This window comes from Peromyscus californicus, unplaced genomic scaffold (genome assembly GCF_007827085.1).
Source record: "Peromyscus californicus insignis strain IS unplaced genomic scaffold, ASM782708v3 Scaffold_7__1_contigs__length_154581171, whole genome shotgun sequence".
NCBI classification, from domain to species: Eukaryota; Metazoa; Chordata; class Mammalia; order Rodentia; family Cricetidae; genus Peromyscus; species Peromyscus californicus.
The window spans coordinates 12257246-12277806 of record NW_026294595.1 but is presented as its reverse complement, the minus strand read 5'-3'; the positions used below and the strand labels follow the sequence as shown (position 1 = coordinate 12277806).

Below are 20561 nucleotides of genomic sequence, written 5' to 3'. Positions count from 1 at the left end.
CTGGGCAGCGGTAGCCATTCTCTACTGCCCTGGACTGCAGCTGCAGGCTCCCTTGAGCCCATGGGTGGGGATGCACTCACAGAGGGTGGGGGCTGCACCTGCCTCCTCGGCACTAGATCTGGCCCAGTCCCACAGGTGCTCCTAGCCAACACATCTGGAATTCATTCCAAAGCCAGGGGAGGGGCCGCTGCAGAGCAGGGGAAATAAACTGTACAATAAGAACAAAACCACAGATTCAGACCCAAACACCAGAGCTCTCTTGACGGTCCACAATAGTGCCATATGTACATGGCACCAGGAGGTACATTGCCATGGGGCCAGCTTTGATGATGCAATGCCCATGTCTGGCCTCAAAGATATAGGCCTATCTGATAGCCCCATTGTGCAACCAGCTAGTTGAAATGGGACCTGGAATCTCCCCATAGTAAATGTTTTCTCATGGACCATCTTCTAGGCAGAGCTCAGGGCTCTGCAAGGTTCTGGGCTTCCCAGCTCACTACACATCCAGTCTCCTCAAGGCAAGGACCCTGGTCTTGAGAGCACCGTCTTCTCCTATCCTACCAGATCTAGGGCAGCACTGGAAAGGGAAGCAGCCAAGAATAAGGGGATAGAGCAAGCTGTGTCTCTGTTCAGTAGGTAGGTTCACTTATCAGTTCCTTTCTTAGGAAGGAATTCAAGCCCCGTGTGCAAGGATATCTGCCACTAGGCTGCTCCCAAGAGCAAGAAATGGACCCCATGATGTTTGAGCATGGGTACCATTGAGGCAGGGGAGCGGGCACAGGTTCTTGCACACTGCAAACAACTAGCATGGTTCCAAACAGGCAGATGTGGTAATGGAGTAGATGCACCAGCCTCTAGGGGCAGGTGGACCAGCTTTTTTGAATTTTCTCGTGTTTTACAACATGCCCAAGAGTTGGGCGACATGTGCCTGTCAGTGTGTCCTTGCCATATGGGGAAGGACATCATTATGCATGCAGGATCATGATCCTGTTCCAGGGCTGGTCAAGGTTGTGGCCCAAGGTTGTGTTGCAGAAGTGGAGTCTGACTTGGGCTTAGTACCTAGCCTTTGCCACACAGCCATGGTTGGAAACAGAACGAGAGAGTTTGAGGTGGGTTGTGCTGGGTGTTTTTGTTGTTTTGTTTCGAGACAGGGTTTCTCAGTATAGCTTTGGCTGTCCTGGATCTTGCTCTGTAGACCAGGCTGGCCTCCAACTCACAGAGATCCGCCTGCCTCTGCCCCTGAGTGCTGGAATTAAAGGCGTGTGCCACCACCGCCTGGGCTTTCTCTTTGATATTTGCAGTGTTGGAGATTGAACCTGGAGTTTCACACATACTAGATAAGCAGAAGTTGACCAGGCTGGCCTTGAACTTTCAACTCTCCGGCCCTGATCTCCTGCGTAGCTGGGATGACAGACCTATGCCAACTGCCTGGGCTATGAACGTGATTTCATACACATTTTATGCCCCCATAGTCAGCCTGGCAGGAGACAGGCATAGCCAGTGAGGATGCTCCCCAAACCAGACACCTACTCTGGGCTTGGCCTGTCCATGACCCTGGGCAGTGTGAGCTCTGTGTCAGCTCAGCCTGGGCCCTGGCCTAAGTCCCAGGCCCCAGGTGAAGATTCCCAGGCAGCCTGGGAGGGCTGGGGAGGCGGCCATAGCCAGGAGAGGGTCCCACAGGAGGGAGCAGCTGGAGTTGGAAGTCCCATGCGGCTCCCCCCACGGTGGTCCTGTTGATGGGGGGAGGATGCTGATCTTGACAGGAGGGGATATGTTCCCACCTGGTCTGCCTTCCATGAACATCCAAACCACACACAGACTGAGGCTACGCCAAGCCTCAGCACAGTGGAAGAGAGACACAGCTTTCCTCTCCTCCACATATCAGAACCCAGCCCTAACCAAAGCTAGACTCTGGATGCCGGCTAGACCACACAAATGCCCCCAGGATGCCCCCACGGACAACCCAAGCTGGAGTCCTGAGATCGGGAGGCGACCATCTCTTAGGGGTCCACTGTGCCACTCTCTCGGACCCTACCTTCTCTGGGCCCAGGAGACAGCTTTGCACTAATGAGGCAGGAAACAAGCTAGACAGAGAACCCCCACCCCACTTCCTGAACCCTGGTGCAGCTTCCAGAGGGGAGGTGGAGTGCAGCCTGCGTGGCCGCCTTTATCACCCGCTCTCTCTGGCAGCACCCTCCCCAGCACTCAGCGCCACTTTGTTTATTGCTGACGGGTCCCAGCCTGGTCCCGGGATGTCTGGCCCCGTTGTGGGCAGGAATCTCATCTCCAACTGATGCTCCTCCACACTCTCCCCACAAAAACCTAGACATGGCCAAGAGGAGAGGACAGGACATCCCCAACAGTGGCCCTGCCCTCCTGCAGGCAACATGTGTGTCACCAGCATAGATCGATGTTCTCCGGGGACTCCTTATCTAGGCAGCCTGGGCAAGACACCCAGATTCTCCGAACTCAGTTTAGGGAAGCAAAACTCACTCAGCATGGCCTGAGGTCACTGCAAAGCAGCAGGAAATAACTGATCCAGGATGGCCTCAGTGGGCAAGCCTTGTCAGGACACACTTCCCACAGCCACCTCTAGGGGGTACTGCTGGTGACTGTGAGCAGAGGCCGGGGTCTCGAATCTCCCATGGGATGGGGTGGTGGCACTTGGTATATGTGTCGTCAGCCTCTCCCTCAGCCTTGAGAAGCCCAGGCAGAAATCAGTGTGTATTTTCCAACCAGTAGACTGAGGCCCAGGAAATGGAAGGGGCCAGCCTGGAGCTAGGGCCAAGACTCCCTACCCAGGGTCTCCTAGGGAGCCCTTACAGTCCAAGGGACCCTGATGAAGACGACATCCATAACCTCAGAAAAGCTAGGCTTTGGCACTTGGCCTTGGACTTCTAGAAACTGGAATGGAGATTTGTTGGGGGTCCGGCCAGGCTCCCCCACATCTACAATACCAGGACAATCACTAAGAAGGAAGAGTAACTTCCCCAGAGGATGTGGGATCACAGAGCACTGTCAGTTGTCCCCAGCTCTGGTGTTTCTAGGGAGGCAGTAGTCACCCTGGCTTAGAAAGACATGCTCTGCTGCTTTGAGGAGAGGGCACAAAGGTATCTGGGCAAGCAATGAAGGCCCTTCCCAGATGAGCCTGGCACATGCCAGGTGCCAAGCAGTGGACAGACGGACAGATGGCACAGCATCTTGGCCCCTGCCATCCCTCTCTGAGTTCCTCCAGGGTCAGGCTGGCTGCAATAGTCTGGCTGACATTCGGGGCTGAGGCCCAGGGAGATAGGGACTTGCCTTAAGTACCAGACTCCGAGGCCCATCCACCTTTGCTAAGAGTTGCTGCCACCACACACCCTTGAGGCTAGTGGCCATGGCTACCTACCAGGTGCCCTGCAGCTCTCACCAGCTGGTGGGTGGAGAAGGGGAAGGCCTCATTGCTCAGGTCGGCGTCGAGCACATCCTGGAGAACGGCACGGCTGTGAACGAGGACAGAATGGTCAGTCAGCGAGCCGCACACCTCGGGGACTCCTGGCCAGTGGGGCCCACGCTGGAGGGAGGAGGGCAAGAAATGACATCTATCTAGACATTCTGGCAGGTACACACCACAAGTGCCACCATATGAGAAACTGCCACCAGCTTCCTATGGGCTGTCAGGGCCCAGCAGAGTCGGGAAGGTCAGGCTACAGATGAGCTCTGGCCTCAGGCGGGTAAACTCAACAGTTTACCCAACCGCCAAGCACTCTGGATCTCACCTGAATCCCCATGGTGGTCACTGAGAGAAGTTAGCAATGGTGGTCTCTGTTTTACACAGGAGAAGTCAAAATGTAAGCTGTGGTGAGTAGACAGGAGCCAGCAGGAGAGCACAAGGACACCATAGTGCACCACACTACCACCACCACCACCACCACCACCACCACCACCACCATCACCACCACCCCCCCACCCCCCACATGCAGCCTCCAGCCAGGCCCAAGGGTCCTGCCTGCAGTGGGTCTCAGCCTCCCAGGTGTCACAGGGAGGGAGAGAGATTGCATAGAGTCCCGTCCTCCTGGTGGACATCACCTTAAGGACAGGGACTGCAGCTAGCTAGGATATCCCTGCAGTGCTAGACTCGTCTTCCCTAAATGGTCACATCGCAGTGGCTCATACTGTCGTGTCCATTGCTTTCCCAAACCACAACACGGTTCATATTCACATGTCCATTGCTACTGGGAACTGTGTCTTGGAGGCACACATTCTATGGCATTCCTCGCTGGTCTCAGCCCTGCGGTCTCCCTTTCCCACCTCCCCACTCCTCTGGAGCCCAGCGCAGGCCCTCCTGCTGCTGAACATACAAATCTTGCTGGCCCATGCCCCAAGCTTGCCCACCACCTAGCCCACGTTCCTCCTCCCAGGTCACTCTCCTGTGTCCCTCCACACTTCTGCCCTGCTCCCTGTCACATTCAGCTCTCTGTCGCCCTTCAGCTCTTGACTCAGCCAGCAGTCACCTTCTCTAGGCAGTGCCCCTAGACTTCTGGGTCTGGGCCAGGTTCCCTCCCCAGGGGTCCCACAGGTGTCTCTGTGTGACTACAGAGGCATCTGCCATTTTTCTCTCCCTTTGCTGTACCCAGCCCTCTAAGCCAGGGGCTCCTTGCCAACAGGACCCTACACGGCCCTCTGCTCGACACACAATTATCTGGGGAGTGGTAATCATTATGAGCATCTGGGCTCGACACGGGCAGCAGGGCATGTATCTAGGGCTGGAAACGCCCTCACTTCTGCCCACCCGGGGTCCCAGAGGGCTTCAGCAAACCGCTCAGAAGTGCAGCCAGCCCAAATCCCCACCGCACAGAGCTGGGAGCTACCACCCACGCCCGCCTGAGGTGCTCAGCCGCTGCCTTCTGCCAAGATCCTTATGTAACCCCAGCCCCACGTGGTGCCAGCCCTAGAGGTTCAGCTCAGCTCTGCTGCATCCAGACCTTCTAGAACCCGGGTTCTCACAGCCCTGGGGCAGCCACACAATGGAGAGGGAGCCTGGCGGGATACCCAAAGCTTGCAGTGTCTTCCTCATGGGGCACAGGTGCTACAGTTGGCCCCTAAAGTGGAGCCTGGAGGATTGTGATCTAGGCTGGGGTGTCAGCTCCAGAACACAGGTCTGCCGAGGCTGTTGTCCTTCCTCGGGGAAGAACAGGTGGCCTGAAGAAAGAGGTCACCTGGAGTCCTAGGGGCAGGTCCCAGCCCCTCGAATGCCTCAGCCCTGGTTGCTACATGGAGACCTAGACAACCCTCACAGAACCACAGAAGCCATGTCCAGTGCCTGGGGCCAATGTTGACAACCGTGACCATCCCTTGTAGCTCAGCGTGTCCCCGGCAACCACAGGAAGCTCTTTGAACTGAACAAAGCTTATTAAATTGAGGAACTCAGCTGCCCAAGAGGGTCAAGAGCCAGGTAAAGGCTCAGCAGCTGCCATACTGGCTGGCCCAGGGACAGCCAACTTCCAGAAAGTTCTTCCGAGTAGCAGTTCACATTGTACCTTCCATGGCCCAGGTGCTGTGCTAAGTGCTCCCCACACAGCTTAGTAACTAGTGACATTGCTACACACAGGGGAGAGAGGAGAGCCTTCTGGAGGAGATGGGAAGGAGAGCTGCCAGCCTGGAGGCTGCCACCCGGCTGTCCCCTGGGGCTGCACCTTGATCTGACTGTCTGGTATCCCATTCCTTCCCTCCCTCCTCACCCACCTGCCTCCCTCACTCTAAAAATAGCCAAGCCTTGTCCAAGGTCACCATGCAATGAAACTAGAGTCTCCTGAAGGCCAGGCTGGGCCTCTGGTGCAGCAGGTGGGATTCCACTCCTTCAAGCTGGCATATGGGTTCCAATACCCCTTGGGGGAGGGGGACTGGAAGCCATCCCCACAACACCACTGGACCCTGAAGCCAGATGCTAATCAAACACTCTAAACACTTGAATAAATGGTTTCCATGTCCCTATGTGGCAGCCTCACAATGCTGTCCTCACCACCTGCCCCTCTTCCTGGTCAAGACGTACCTTCAGTCCGCTGTCCCTGAAAGACAATCAGCAAAGACTATGACCTGGTGCCCCTCCTGTTCGCAGAGCATTGGCCAGGGACTGGACTCTGCTCAGCCTATGCAGCAGTCCAGGTTGTCAGAGCACCCATTGTTCAGATGAGTGGTTCTGCCCATGGGCTGGGCTGGAGGACCTGGGGCCTAGATGCACCCAGGCAACACAGATATCAGGTCCCTGTCTTCTCTCACCTGGCTGGGCCCTGGATACTGAGCATGCCCAGATCTTCGGAACAATCCATAAGCTGACACCGGAACTTCTGATCCTGTAGAACTGTGGTTATGTGGGACCAGTTGTGCTGGGCCACAGCCCCACCCACGGCCAAGTAGTAGCCATCCCCTGAAGGAGAAGCAGCAGGTTTAGAACAGGACCTTGGGACAGGGAACATGACGAGGGTGAGCCTAAGGGACCCCAGACTCTTATTGCAGAAAGGGTATTATAGCTTAGTTCCTGCAATGGGCAGTGTTAAAGGTTCCGCCTGCTTCTCAGAAAAAGGGTTAAGGCTCTGGTGCCTTCAGGTCCTGGGAGGTCTATCCAGCCTCAACCACTAGGGCTAAGCGGCCTCAGACAAATATTTTTCCCTCCTTAGATTCCAATGTCCTTACTAGTTCTCATCATTAACATACCCCATGCCCCTAGGCTCCCTGCCTCTGCCATTCTGAAGCTCACTGGGCCAGGCTTAGAGATGGGGAGAGTTAGAGCCTACAGCCCCCTCATGATGGCTAACCTTGATGGTCAATCGACAAGATCTAAAATCACCTAGAAGACAGGTCTCCGAGCATGTCCGAGGGGGTGGGTTCTAGATTCAGTTAATTCGGGTAAGAAGCCCCACCCTGACTGTGGGTGACAACTTGGACGGGGTGGAGGACTAGAAAATAAAAAGGAGAAAGTGAGCTGAGCACCAGCATCCATCTCTCTCTGCTTCCTGACTGTGGATGTAACGTGACCAGTCATCTCAAGGTCCTGCTGCCATATTCTCCCTGCTGTGCCCTTGGACTGTGAACTGATGAGTCCCTCCTTCTTCAGGAGGCTTTTGTCACGGCAATGAGAGAAATGGCTAATATAACCTGGATCTCCCAGGATATTAACACATTAACTTCCCCAGAACTTCAGAGAGAAGACATGTATTGGGAATAAGTGGAACCCACTGTCTCTGTGGCCATAGAACATCTGCAGAGCCACATAGGCCCTGGGTCTCCACCCTTGAACACCAGTTCACTCTGCCAGGTGTTTGGGGAAGCCACAGCCTCAGAGCTTAGTGGCCTTGGACCCAGTAATCAAGCTCACCAATCGGTGGTTCCATCTGTGATTCCGGGTTCACAAAATTTGTCACTGGAAAGGGTGATATGACCCGTGGTAGGCAGGTATCCCTGAACCACTGCCTTTACTACTCCTTGGACCAGGTGGGGGGAGGTGTGTGGCACAAGGGAGGTGGGGTGGGAGGCTTCTATTAAGCCCCCCCATCTTTCTGACCTCCTTCCTCACTGACTCCCACGAGGTTCCTCTGCTTCACAGTAAAAGCCCCCAAAGTCCCTGGGCTTCTGGGCCCTGATCACTTGCTTAGGCAGCAGGATGCAACTGGAACCAACTTAGAGGGCTGCTGGGAGGAGGCAAAGCCACATCAGGCACAAGAAGCAGGGTTTGGGAGGCAGAACAGCAATATTTACATGCTCTGCCCCCTCATCCCACCCAAGCTTTCCCAAACTTCGGATTCCTCAGCACTGGCCTTGCAGCCTCTCCCTGCGGGACTTGGTTCTATTGAGGGGTGCTTTGATCCTGCCCAGTTCTCTCCCTTGGGGCTTCTCCACCTCCATGACCAGGTAGTGGCACCCCCTCCTGGAACCCCTTTCATCCCCAACCCTGCAGAGTTCTGCAATAGGCCGAGTCTATGACAGCCAAACCTAGGCACCGTGCCTGTCCCTCCACCCAGTCTCCTCACACTAGTGAGGCACCTGAGGAACATCCTCTGAGCCACGGATGGCAGAAGGCCTGACTCCTCACACCTGGCACCTTTACGTTGGATACACCTCACTGGAACACACACATCCGTGGAAGGATGCAGTCTGGGGAGGCATATGGGCTTTGGCCAGCCTGTCCCACTCCACTGTCCGCAGCTTGCTGGCCACAATGTTCATCTTTCTGAGCCTTTCCATTTTCACCTTACAGTGGGTCTGGCCCCAGCACAGGGGAAAAATGCTAGCAAAGCACCAGTTGGGGCACACCAAATCCTCCTCAAGAATAGAAAAGAGGGAGGGGGAAGGAAAGGGAGGGAGAGAGAGACAGGGAGAGAGAGGGAACGAGTAGAAGACTTCCTGATCCCTGGAGTTACCAGAGGATACTTGAATTCTGGACAGTGTCTTCAACCCCAGGCCAAAGGATATCCCACCATCACCAATGCCCCCATGCATACTTCAGCCCCCATTCTGTTACCAGCCTGAGTTCTCTACCCGTTGGCTTGAGAGTAATGTACCTGTTTGCCCTGCACAGCCATCCCCATTCAGCTGCCCTGCAGAGACAGTGCAGGGCCTGGAACACGGTGAAAGGCAGATCCACATGAGCCAAGGGGTAGAGTCTCACCCCAGACTCCTCTCCACCATTTCCAGGTGTGGGGTGAGCATTGTGGGTGGCAGGTCTTATATGCCATTTTCATTATGTCAGTGTGTTTCAAACAAGCAAGTACATCTTTTATAATATTAAGAAAGATGAATAAAGATAATTTAAAATTGCTTCCAAGATTGACAGCTGCTTAGTACACAGCCTTGATCACATGTAAATTGTCACATTCTCTTGACTTACTGGAGCGCTGAGTCATCTGCATAATTAACATGCATATTAAATATATACGTAATGCAATTGCATATGCATCCCAGGAGCTGTGCCGGTGCAGAAGCCATTTCTCTACTGTTTGGGGGAGTCCCTGGGATCCACGGCCTCCAAGGCATGGGGCTCACTGGGTCATCTGGCCATGCCCCCTGGGTGCAGGCCTCCCCCAAGCACTCAGCCCCAGGAACTATGCACAGGGTGGGAGGCACAAGATAAGATGTCACAAAGCACTTTTTTGATAGCTTCCAGCAAGGTCATTATTGCCAAGATGGGGAAATGGAAGCTTGAGAGGCCGCACCCACTCTCCTAGCTCCTCTTAGCTCTGATCCATTCCTGTAGCAGCTGGGGGAGGTGGGTTCTCCAGTGCCCATTTCACAAATAGGGAAACTGAGGCTCACAGAGTTAAGGTCTCAAAATTTTAAAATTTCAGGAAAATGGTGGTGAGGATGTAGCTCGGGGATGCAGTACTTACTGAGAATGTGTTTTCCCTAGGTTCAGCCCACCAGTACAAAAAAAATCAGAATGGCTGTGTCACACATAGATAAGGGGACTGACTCCTTAATGAGCCTCCTCCCATCCCCCTCTGCCCATGCCCAGACTGGGGCTTAGCACCAGGAGGCTTCAGGAACATGGGGAAGAAGTAGGAAGCAGCCAGGATCCATCTGGGCCAGTACTGCCCACTGTCACCCTCTTAAATGGCAGCCCAGAGAGCCACACAGTTGGTGCCCCCTCCCTCCCTGTAAGTCACCCTTTTAGAAGTATCAATGCCCTCTTGGAGAAAAGATAGGCCCACTCTGTTCCCTCTCTTCTCCTGGTGGACATAGGCTACAGGACAGGAGATGGAGCTGCCCCTGTGGAAAGTGACAGGTAGGATCCAGGGTTGGGGTGACAGGGGGCAGACTTGTCTAGATGTCCTGTGCAAGCAGGACTGAAGTGCTGAGCTGCTTGTCATCAGGGGTGTGCAAGGAGAAGTGGAGGGACACAGAGGTCATCCAGGGGCCAGCGTGGGCTGGACACCGAGCCTGGTATCAGGGGACCTGCCCAGACCTGAGAATGGCAGTGGTTCAAGAACTCAGACCAGCCCAGATGTCAGGGAGGGAAGAGGCTGAGCTCTGATCAGGAGGTGTGGCCTTCCCCTGGGCTGATGCTGGACAGCTAGGCTGAGTCAGCCACACCAAGGCTGCTCCAACATGCCACAGCACCAACAGGTTCAAAGACATAATTATAGAGTGCTCAGGGCAGCAGAACAGCCGCCCGAACATAGCTAGCATTTAGCCTGAAATGAGACCGCTAATCTCCAGGTCCTGACCACAAGTGGACATGACAGGTTATTATATAGTCGTGCCAGACAATTCTCTCTGACCTTCTGGTTACCAGTGACAGCCAGGCCCCTGAGCAGGTCACATCCATGCCAAGGCTTCTCATGGCCTTACCTTCAAAGGCAGGGGCCAGGGGACTGGCCTGGGTGCCTGAGGCCAGGCGGCTGACGGTCAGGTCGCTCTCAGTGCCTCCCCGGTGGTTCAGCATGCACGTGTACACCGTTGAACCTGACAACAAGGACCCAGGCGTGAGCTCCACCAAAGCTTGCTCTACCTCAGAGCCTAGACGACCCCATGGCAGGTCTTCCTCATAAGACCTCCTGTCCTGTGACTCTATCTCAACCAACCAGACTATTGATGAGGTCATCCATGGTTGTCATCTGGGGAAGGACATTCTTTGAAAATGCTCGCCTGGCTCCTCCCTCATCCCTACCCAAATCGCCCTTAGCAGTGTGCCTGAAATGGCAGAATCAGTATAAGTGGTTGTGTGGATGAACAGCAGACAAGTAGAGGAATGAGTGAGGTGAGTGGGGTGGGTGGAAGGGTGGGCACCCTGGGTAGTGGACAGATGGATGGTGAAAGGGCAGTAGAAAGGGCTAGAAGGCAGCTGGTGGTAGCCGGGGGTGAGCGGGTGGGTGGAGCTGTTGGAAGAGTCACACCAGTGACTATTGGAAGAGTAAGACCAACTGCACATGGGGCTGATGGCTGCTGACTGGCTGCACACAGGATGTCTCAGGTTGAATCACACCCCACAAATAGACATATTAGGGTATGACTCTAAGGACTTGCAGGTGAGACCTTACTTGGAAGTAAGGTCCTTATAACCCTAGTGAGGCACAGTCATTCAGATGGACTCCCAGCCAGTAGGACTGTTTACAGAAAGAAAAAGCTAAGGCCTGGGGAGTTGACTCAATGTGTTCAATCCACAGGACCCATGTGAAAAAAAAGCCAAGTGTGGTGGCATCCACTTGTGATTCCAATGCTGGGGAGGCAGGGATGGGACAATCCCTGGGGCTCCCTCGCTGGCCAGCCTAGACGACCTGATGAGCTCCAGGCCAGTGAGAGACCCTGTCTCCTGAGGAACGACACCCAAGAATGTCCTCTGACGTCCACATGCATGTGCACACATGTGCACCCACATCCACACACACACAGAGACAAGGAGAAAAGTTGGGGGGACTCAGCATGCAGCATCAGAGACTGAGGCGGGTGAGGTGGTGGCAGCCAAGCAAGGCCAATGCTCCCGGCCCCACCAAGCTGGAGGAGGCAGGAGGGAGCCCACTCCTAACCTTGGAGCAATGGGCCTTAGCCAGCACCCTGATTCCGGCCTCTGGCCTACGGGACCAGAAGGTAATCCATCTCCCATTTTAAACCACCTAGCTTGTGGGACTTTTTACAACAGCGTGGAAAGGGAATAAAGATGAGGATGGGTGGGTGGATGAGTAAGACCGTGGGGAGGTGGGTGACAAAATGATGATTATCCCAAATATTTCATGGGCTACACCATAACAAAAATTGTTCATTATTTACTCAAGATCAAAACGCAACTAAGCATTATGGATTTTTAATTCTGGCAACCCCACATGGGGAAAGCACCCCAGTAGTGAGAAGATGTGACTGGGTTCAAGCACCAGGAGGTACAGCTAAGTGTTCATGGCCGTGGATCCCTTCTGTGAGCAAAGAAAGACGGGATCCAGAAGGGGGAAAGAAGAAAGGATGGAGGACGCGATGGAGGAGGGGGAAGACCACGAGGTTGGGGATTGGTGACAGGACATGGAAGGCCAGACATCAGGCTGGTCAGACCCAGGGGAAGAACAGCAGGCCCCCTGCCTGCTCCCTGGTCCCTGTTGCCCATGCTATGCCGTGGGATTCCATCTGAAACTGAAGTCAGAGAGGAACGGATCTAGCCACCCTGGGCCCAGTACCTGGAGGTCGATCGACATCTGCTGAGAAGAGCCAGTCAGCGGCCTTCTTGGCGTCCTCTCCCAGCAGGTAGAACTTCCCAAAGTAAGACATGTTGAACACAGCAGCAGCCCGTCGGCAGGCCAGACATTCCTCCCGGATCTGAAAGGCCCAGTGGAGGAAGGCTTTTCAGGGTGCTAGACCTGGGGACATGGGGCTGGGCCTCTTCTGACACACTTGCTCAGAGCCTCTCCACCACTACCCTCCCAGCCTCCCAGTCATCCCAGCTCAGGGGCCCACCACAGTGCCTTCTTCTCGAGAACTGGAGTGCACAGGGGACATGGGCAACACCTCATAAACAGGCTCTGTCATTCACAGAATTGCTGTGAAATCCAGGCACGGTGGGTCAGGGCTGTCATTCTAGCAATGCGAGGTAGAGGCAGGAGGACCAGAGGGTCAAGCTAGTGACCCTGCCTTCCCCTCCAAGAAACTAGAGAGAAAGTGAACTAAATGGAGAGCAAGCAGAAGGAAAGACGGCCAGTATGGGAAACCTACTCCATTTCCATGCACTAACACAGAACAATCTAAAGAGAAACCAAGAAAACAACTCCATTATTCATAGCCCCCAAAGCCATAAAAATATCTAGAAGTAGGCTGACAACAGAAATGTGAAGTTCTTACCATAAAAAGTGAAACTGTATGAGTGTATATGTGTGCAGGTATGTGTGCATGCACGTGTGGAGAGCATGGGTTGATACCTGGTGTCCTCCTCAATGGCTCTTTGCTACATTTTGAGGCAGGGTCTCTCACTGACCCTGGAGCCACTGACTGGCTAGGCTGGCTTGGCTAGGTTTTTTGTTGTTGTTTTTATTTTTTGTTTTGTTGTTTTGGTTTTTCGAGACAGGGTTCTCCGTGTAGCCCTGGCTGCCCTAGAACTCGCTCTGTAGACCAGGCTGGCCTTGAACTCACGGAGATCCACCTGCCTCTGCTTCCTGAATGCTGTGAATAAAGGCGTGCGCCACCACTGCCCAGCAGTCCCTGGATTTTTAGATCCAGTCTAGGGATCCGAACTCAGGTCCTCATGCTTGTGTGGCAAGCACTTAACTGACTGAGCCGTCTCCTCAGGCCCTGAAGAAATGATTTTGAGAAGAAATAATGGCCAAAACCAATGGAAAGACACCAAAGTTCACTGTCGGTAAGGTGACCGCACACTCAAGTTGATCTATAGCTCTGTCACAGCCTCAGCTGGATCTTTTGCAGAAGTTGACAAGCTCACCCTAAAATCCACATGGAATTTTAAGGGGCCAGAGTATCCTAAACAATCTTGCAAAAGGAGAATCAAGTTGATGTGTTCACATTTCCTGATTCCAACGCTTGCTGGTACGGGGTGGGGAAGGAGGGGCTACAGGAGACAAAATATCCAACACTTGCTGGAGGGAAAAAACTACAGTAGACAAAACAGTGTTGGGCTGAGCTAGTGATGGAGATGTGGACTAATGGGGCAGAGCCCAGGGTCTGGAAATCACCCCCATGTTGATGGAGACTGGTCTTCAACAAGGACCCAGGAGAATTCCATGGGGATAGAGTCCTCTCAGCAATTTGGATACCCACATGCAAAAGAAAGATGTCTGAACACTTCTTCATGCCACACACAAGATTCCAGACAAAATGGGTTGTAGACACAAGGGCTAAAGTGACAAACCCTTAGAAGAAAACAGGGAAGTATGTGTTTGCGGCTCGAGTCGGTCTCTTAGACATGATGTTGAAGGCGCCAGCAACACAAGGGTAAGAGAGATGAACTACTGGACGTCATTGAAACTTTGGACGTTTATACAAAAGGATTAGAGTTTGTATTTCAAATGATTCCATAATGACAGTGAAAAGGGCATAGGAGAGATCTATACAGTACACATCAAACAGGGGACTTGTATCCAGGATGTGTATTTATTTTAGGCTGTGTATGTATGTGGTATATGTGTCTGTGTATTGTATGTATATGGTGTGTGTGCCTGTGTATTGTATGTACGTAGTGTGTGTGCCTGTGTATTGTATGTATGTGGTGTGTGTGTCTGTGTATGGACTGTGCGTGCCAATACGCAGTTGCAGGAGCCAGAGGATGTTGTGTGTCCTTGTCTTACTGGTTTCCATCTTTTTCTCTTGATACAGGATCCCTCACTGATCTTGTGTGGGGGACAGAATGGGGGATGGGGGGTGACTCCTGGTGACTGTGGGATTTCCTGTGTGGAGAGATGAAGCTGTCCCACCGTTCCTGCTGAGGAACAGTGAATGGAAAGCTTCAATCGATGGACTGTGCGCCGTGGGAATTACATCTCAATAAAGGTGTTAACAATAAAGAGAGTACATACCCCTCCCATCCTCCTTCTAGTCACTGATCAGCCAACCTCACTTTCATTACTGAGGGTACAAATGACGGGGGGAGCAGCTGCCATGGGCTAGACAGACAGTGGGTGTCTCTGGGAGCTGAACCACATCCTCAACTCATTGCCCGGTGAGATGGCTGTTACCAACTCATTCTGGAGTCCAGAGCAGCACAGTGAAAAGCCACAGAAATGTTGTCAGCATGGCCACAAAAAGCCCCTCATCACAAGGGTGACAGTGGAGGTTTCCAATGCTATACCCTGAGCTGAGCAACTGGCCTTTTCAACCTTGCAGTAGGCTTCTGGACAAGCACCACGGACCTGGCTTAGCCTTCAACCAGCAGGCTGGCACACCACACTGCCTCCTGAGGCCTCCGCTCCTCTGCTTCCCTCCAGACATCATTAAGGCTCACTTGCTGTCCGCCAGGCTTTGAGGTGCCTTTGCTGGCACTGTTAGAGCTGCCGACCCAAACCCAAACAGCTTCCTGGGCTGACACTCACGTCTGCCTGACTGGGGAAGCTGCCAATGTGGAGAACAAGTGTGTGTTTCATGCTCGGGGACTGTCTCTGGTGCATTTGCGGAGGCTGGATGGAGCTGCTAAGCCAAATTGGCATCTCCCCCGAGCTTCCACACCCTCCGGGGCCAGAAGTCCCACAGGCTGTAGAAGCTGCAGGTGCTGAGGTGCCAGACACAGCCATGCACTCCCTTGAGGAGGCTGTGAGGACTGGGCACGAAGCCGGGCCTGCAACTGCTGCATTTTATGGAGCCCCTGACTCCTGGTACCACTTCAGAGAGTCCTGACCTGCCTTAATAATCATTTCCTTCTCAAACAAGCATAGGGGAAAGCAGTGGGAAGAAATGGGCCCTTGCCTTTGGGATTGGCCACAGCGTGCCATGAAAACGAGGGCTCTGGTTCAAAAGTTTGGAGAGACGCAGACACCATTGACACTGACTGTGAGGGGCTTGAGTGATGGCAGTCCCTGCCTCTGAAGACCTACCCTGGATACCATGATGCCTTCCCGATGCTTTGCCCAGGGCCCAGTCTAGGGCCCAGGCTGAGGACTTGGCTCTGCACCTACCTCAGATGCACGGTGGGATATCGCAGGTGCATCAGGCATAATGACATGTCCAGAGACAACGATAGTTCTCAGAGGAGCTAGGGAGGCATGGTGTGGACATCATCATTGCTCATTCTCTGTGAGCTCCCTGTGGGATCCACGCTGCTGCAGGAATACCTGGCCCCCAAGCCTCAGCACCTTGTCCGTCATAAGGTGGAGAGGCAGGTCCATTGGAGAGGGACCACAAGCTGCCTGCACAGCCTCACCTGCCCACTTTTGAGTCAGTGAACAGATTCCAATGGTGTAGCCACCTCAGCCTCTTCTGCTTTGGTATTTGGAGGAGCCATCCAGTGGCCTTGGGCATGGGACCAGCAAGCCCACCTCGTGTAGACCCATTCCACTCTAAGTGGAGGGTGGAGGTCTCTGTAGACCCCAAGAAGTGGAAGCCCCATCCCTCACGGATCTTCACAGCCTCAGAAACAGAGCACTAAGAGACGGTACAGTCCCATCTCAAAGCCAAGTCCTTGTTTTGTTGTTTGCGTTTGTTTGTAAGATTGTCACAAGCTAGAATTATCTCGGAAGAGGAACCTTAGTCAATAAAATACCTCCATTCAGATTGCCTATAGGCAAATCTGTAGGGCATTTTGTTGGTTAACTATGAGTGTCGATGCTGGGCGGTGGTGGCCCACACCTTTAATCCCAGCACTCGGGAGGCAGAGGCAGGCAGATCTCTGTGAGTTCGAGGCCAGCCTGGTGTACAGAGTGAGATCCAGGACAGGCACCAAAGCTACACAGAGAAACCCTGTCTCAAAAAAAAAAAAAAATGGATGTCAATGAGCCTAGCTCACTGAGGGCTGTGTCACCCCTGGGCAGGTGGTGCTGGACTGTGTGAGAAAGCAAACAGTGTAAGATAGGGGGAATGAGCCAGGAAGTGCCCTTCCTCCGCGGCCTCTGCTTCAGTTCCTGCCTCCAGGTTCCTGCCCTGAGTTCTTGTCCTTCGTGAGGGATGACAAATTGTAAGCTGAAACAAACCCTTCCCTCCTCAGGTGGCTTTTGGTCACTGTGTTTTATCACAGCAATAGAAACCTCAACTAAGACAGCCACCCAGGCCAGCTGCCTCAACCCTGCCTCTTGCTCCAGCAGCAATATTGAGGGACCCCCAGACCTGACCGCCGACAAGCTGCCGATGCAGAAGACAGATTTCAAGGAAAACATTACGTGGTTTCCACAAAACTGCATTAACCAGAAAGGGGTGAACCTGGAGCAAGCCGGAGCCCCCCTCCCAAAGCCAAGGGCCCCTCAGGCAGCTCAGCAGTGGATTCTCCATGAGGAACAGAGGAACAGAAGGCAGCTGGGGACTCGACTGGACCCAGCACAGGCTGCTTACCATGTGATGGTGGGGTGGGAAGTCGAAAGTGTACTCATCGCCCAGCAGCCTGCTGTAGGCGTAGTTCCCATGTGCCTGGTTTCCATAGGACCCGTAGTAGTCATAGGCAAGGACCTGTTACAGAAAAGTGAGGCATTTCCCACTCTCCCTTCCTCTTCCCTCCTTGTTGTGGCTTGAAGGTACAATGTCCCCCACAGGCTCCTGTGTTTGAGCACCCTGTTCCCGAGGTTGTGGACCGTTTAGGATAGGGAACCTTATTGAAGTAAATGGGTCAAGGGACAGTAGGGGTTGAGACTTGGCAGCCTGGGCCCACTTCCTTTCTGCTCTCTACTTCCTGACTAAAGACACAATGTGACCAGCTGCCTTGCGTTCCTACCACCATGCCTTCCGTAAATTCTGAACATAACAGGGTTGGTCCTGTCCTCCATGAACCTCCCTCCTGGACAACGAGTGGGTCTCAGACATGCGTGGAGTTTGTACGGCTCTGGTAACACAAGGACACTTGCTCAAATGACAGCTTAATCCCTGCCTTGCTGGTTCTGACACCATAACTGGAGGTTGGGGAAGAGACTGGAGTGAGTTGGAGAGGAACTTGGGCCACTGTGAGGGCATATACCTGATGCCAGGACATCAGGTGGACGGTGAAGGTGTGGGTAGGAACCACCACAGAGTTGGTTCCAGGTACTATTGTCATGAAAATTCATGACACCCTCCAACTGCCACTGAAAGTGCCCACAGTGCCTAATGAGCCACTCACTCTGCAGATGGAAAACCTGAAGCCCAGGGCATTAAACCCACCCCAAAGTACAGACCAAGCTGAGAAGTCAAGGCATGACGCTGGGCAGGTATGACTGGTGTCTATGGCTGTTCTTGGGAGACTCTGGCGAAGGCTCCAGTGTCTGGCTCTCCTCCATTGTCCCAGCCTCTCCTGAGTTCTATCACCTCTGTTAGATGCCTCCCACCACCACCCATGACCTCAGGTTCTGAATGGCTTTCTTCACACTACAGGGGTGAATAAAGGAGCTATGGATTTCATTTCCCAAAGCTCTAATCCCAGGCTTCACCCACCTCTCAGGAGTAAGAACTGAGCTCCAGGAGTGGGAGGTTCTACCTTAGTCTCTTACGCCCAACCCCGCTGCCAGCCACGGCATCTGTGAGGCCCTTCCCAGCACCTCTTCCTCCCAAGCCAGGCATACCTCCCCCGCTGGCCCCTGAGGCCCCAGCAGGAATATCCCATCTGCTTCAGCCCTGCAAGGTTTTCCAGACTGGCTTCTGGGTAGGTATAGTCTTCTCATCTGGGGACCAAAGCACTTCCCATTCCACTCAGTGCCTCTCCCTGCCTAAGGCCTCCAGGGCAGAGGGTCTGCCCAACCCATCCTGCCTCCAGGGATGAATGAAAGAAAAGACCCTGGCCCTGGGACAGAGGCCCTGGTTGCATATTAATGACTGTCACCCCTAAGTGTGCCCTGCAGTGAGTCATGGATCTGGGTTACTGAGGAAATGGAAGAGGGTCACACTGGAATGGGATGGGACATCACATCGGCAGGAAGGGGTTAACTTGCACATACCTAGATGTGGGCCTCAAAGCCTCTGGCCTGCTCCCAGGGGCTGTTGCTAGGATACCCTGGGGAGGCCCCTAAGGCATCCCAGAGGCCACCATATGGGATGGTTCAGTGGGTAAACTGACACACAGAGGCACAATTCCTCCTACTGACAGCAACTAACAGCTGCTGTTGCCAAATATACATTCTGAAGGGTGTGTAAGAAGGGGCTGCGTTCATCCCAGAACCAGGGATTCTCCATTCTGTCCACACTTTGGGTCCGTGCTGGTATCCAGTGCTTACCCGGGTGGGCCTGGGAAGCCTGGCCACTTGCAAGCATATTGGGAGCAAAGCCTTTGCAGATACTGAGGTGCTGACAACGCTCTCTCAGGTTGGTACTCAGTTTCCTGAGTGCAGATGACTGATCTATCACCACAGCCTGAGGCACACCGGACTGGCCTGACTTGGGTGGCTGGGAGGATGCTGAGAAGAGGAAGGGTATGAGAGGCCCAGGGCCTCCCAGTCACATGGACCAGTGCCCAGGCATCATCACTCACCGGAGCTGTTTCTTTGGGGTTGAACCACCCTGGCCGTTCCCAACCCTGTCGTTCTTGAAACACACAGCCTCGTTCAAGCAGCTCCTGAATGGAGACAGAGAGGGCCCATCACATAAGGCCAGACACCACATGGGGTGCAGAACCAGGGCACCACCCACCCAAGAGTGCTCAGGGAAGCAGGGTCCCCAGCCCAGGTAACTGCTCCTCTCCACCAGCTATGAGCTGAACTGAGCCCCCATCAGCAACATATGCTGAAGCCCAAACCACTGTGTGATGGTCTGGAGACCGAGCCTATAGGGAGAGCATTAGGGTTGAATAAGATCATAGAGCGGGTCCCAATCCCAGAGGGCTGGTCCCCTTCCATGAAGAGGAGGACCTGCCAGGATGCTCAGAACACAGAGACTGTATCCCAAGAAGACTATGAAGAGAAGTCCTGTCTCTTCATATGCACAGCCTGGCTACTCCTCTGACATATACCGTCTCCCCAATCCCCGAGTCTGGTTTTCAGGACCTCTGCCTCTCTGCTTGGCCTAAAGTCCCTGTAGGAGCTAGTCTCCCCCAACCCTGGCACAGCACCCTACCCAGAACTCATGGAACACAGGCCTGCAATGGAGTACCGTATATGTGAATGTTACCCCGACACCCCAAGGCCCTCAGCTTGTGTACGCCTGGTGTACCTCATGCAGGGGGTCTTTCCTCATGTTGCGTCCTGCCAGCGGCTCATCGTGGGGGAAGACAACTGAGTAGTTCTTGGCATAGGACTCGTGGCTGCGCTCACGGATCCAGCGGGGGTGGTCCGTGAGAGAGTGGTGGAAACGCCTGCCACCAGTGAAGGAGATGGATCACTGCTGTGGACAACCTGTCAGGGATCCAACCTGCAGCCTGGGCCAGGGCTAGCCTCTTCACTTAGTCACAAACTACTGCTCTCACAGCTAACCCAGCTAAGGCTGTCCTGAGGAGGCCAGTCCACAGTTGATCTCTGCCAGATTGGGTAAAGCAACCACATGTACAGGTCCAAGATGCCCAGGGGAGGTGGGTGGTCCATCTTCCCATTTCACAGATGAAGAAATTATGGCTCAGAGAAGAGGAAGGACTAGCCCAGGGCCACACAGCTGAGAGTGTTGGGGTGGGCAACTGAGACCCATCTGTTCTGCTGTGAGAGAAGCATCTGCTGTGGTCTGGAGGCCCCTGGTGCTGAGCAAACCCTGGGACCCTCCCTTGCAGCTGGGGTCTAGACATGCCTAGGACCCAGTGCTGGCTGCTTACCCAGACATGTCCCCACTGAGGGGGCCTCCTTATAGATGAGGGTGAAGAAGTGCATCCTGTCCTTGACCTAGTTATAAACAGGTGACCCATAAGGAAAAATGGGCACAGAAGAGAGACAGATAGGTTCTGGTTCACATCGCCCCCTCTGATTCCTTCTGTGTGTCTGTCTTCCTCTGTGTCTGTCTTCCTCTGTGTTTGTGTCTCTCTGACTGTCTCTGTCTCTCTATCTCTGTCTCTCTGTATGTCTGTGTCTGTGTCTGTC

The 20561-nt window shown here is 53.8% G+C and overlaps 1 protein-coding gene across 1 annotated transcript in view; it reads right to left on the bottom strand.

Moving 5' to 3' along the window:
• Positions 1–20561, bottom strand: part of Sardh (sarcosine dehydrogenase) — a 60687-nt gene that overhangs the window by 21282 nt on the left and 18844 nt on the right. Inside the window, exons 12-18 of the mRNA XM_052724470.1 lie at positions 19711–19852; positions 19034–19117; positions 16936–17049; positions 12135–12273; positions 10324–10437; positions 6259–6406; positions 3389–3482 (exon numbers count right to left, since the gene is read on the bottom strand). Coding sequence (XP_052580430.1) covers positions 3389–3482; positions 6259–6406; positions 10324–10437; positions 12135–12273; positions 16936–17049; positions 19034–19117; positions 19711–19852 — 835 coding nt within the window. The remainder of the gene's footprint in view (positions 1–3388; positions 3483–6258; positions 6407–10323; positions 10438–12134; positions 12274–16935; positions 17050–19033; positions 19118–19710; positions 19853–20561) is intronic.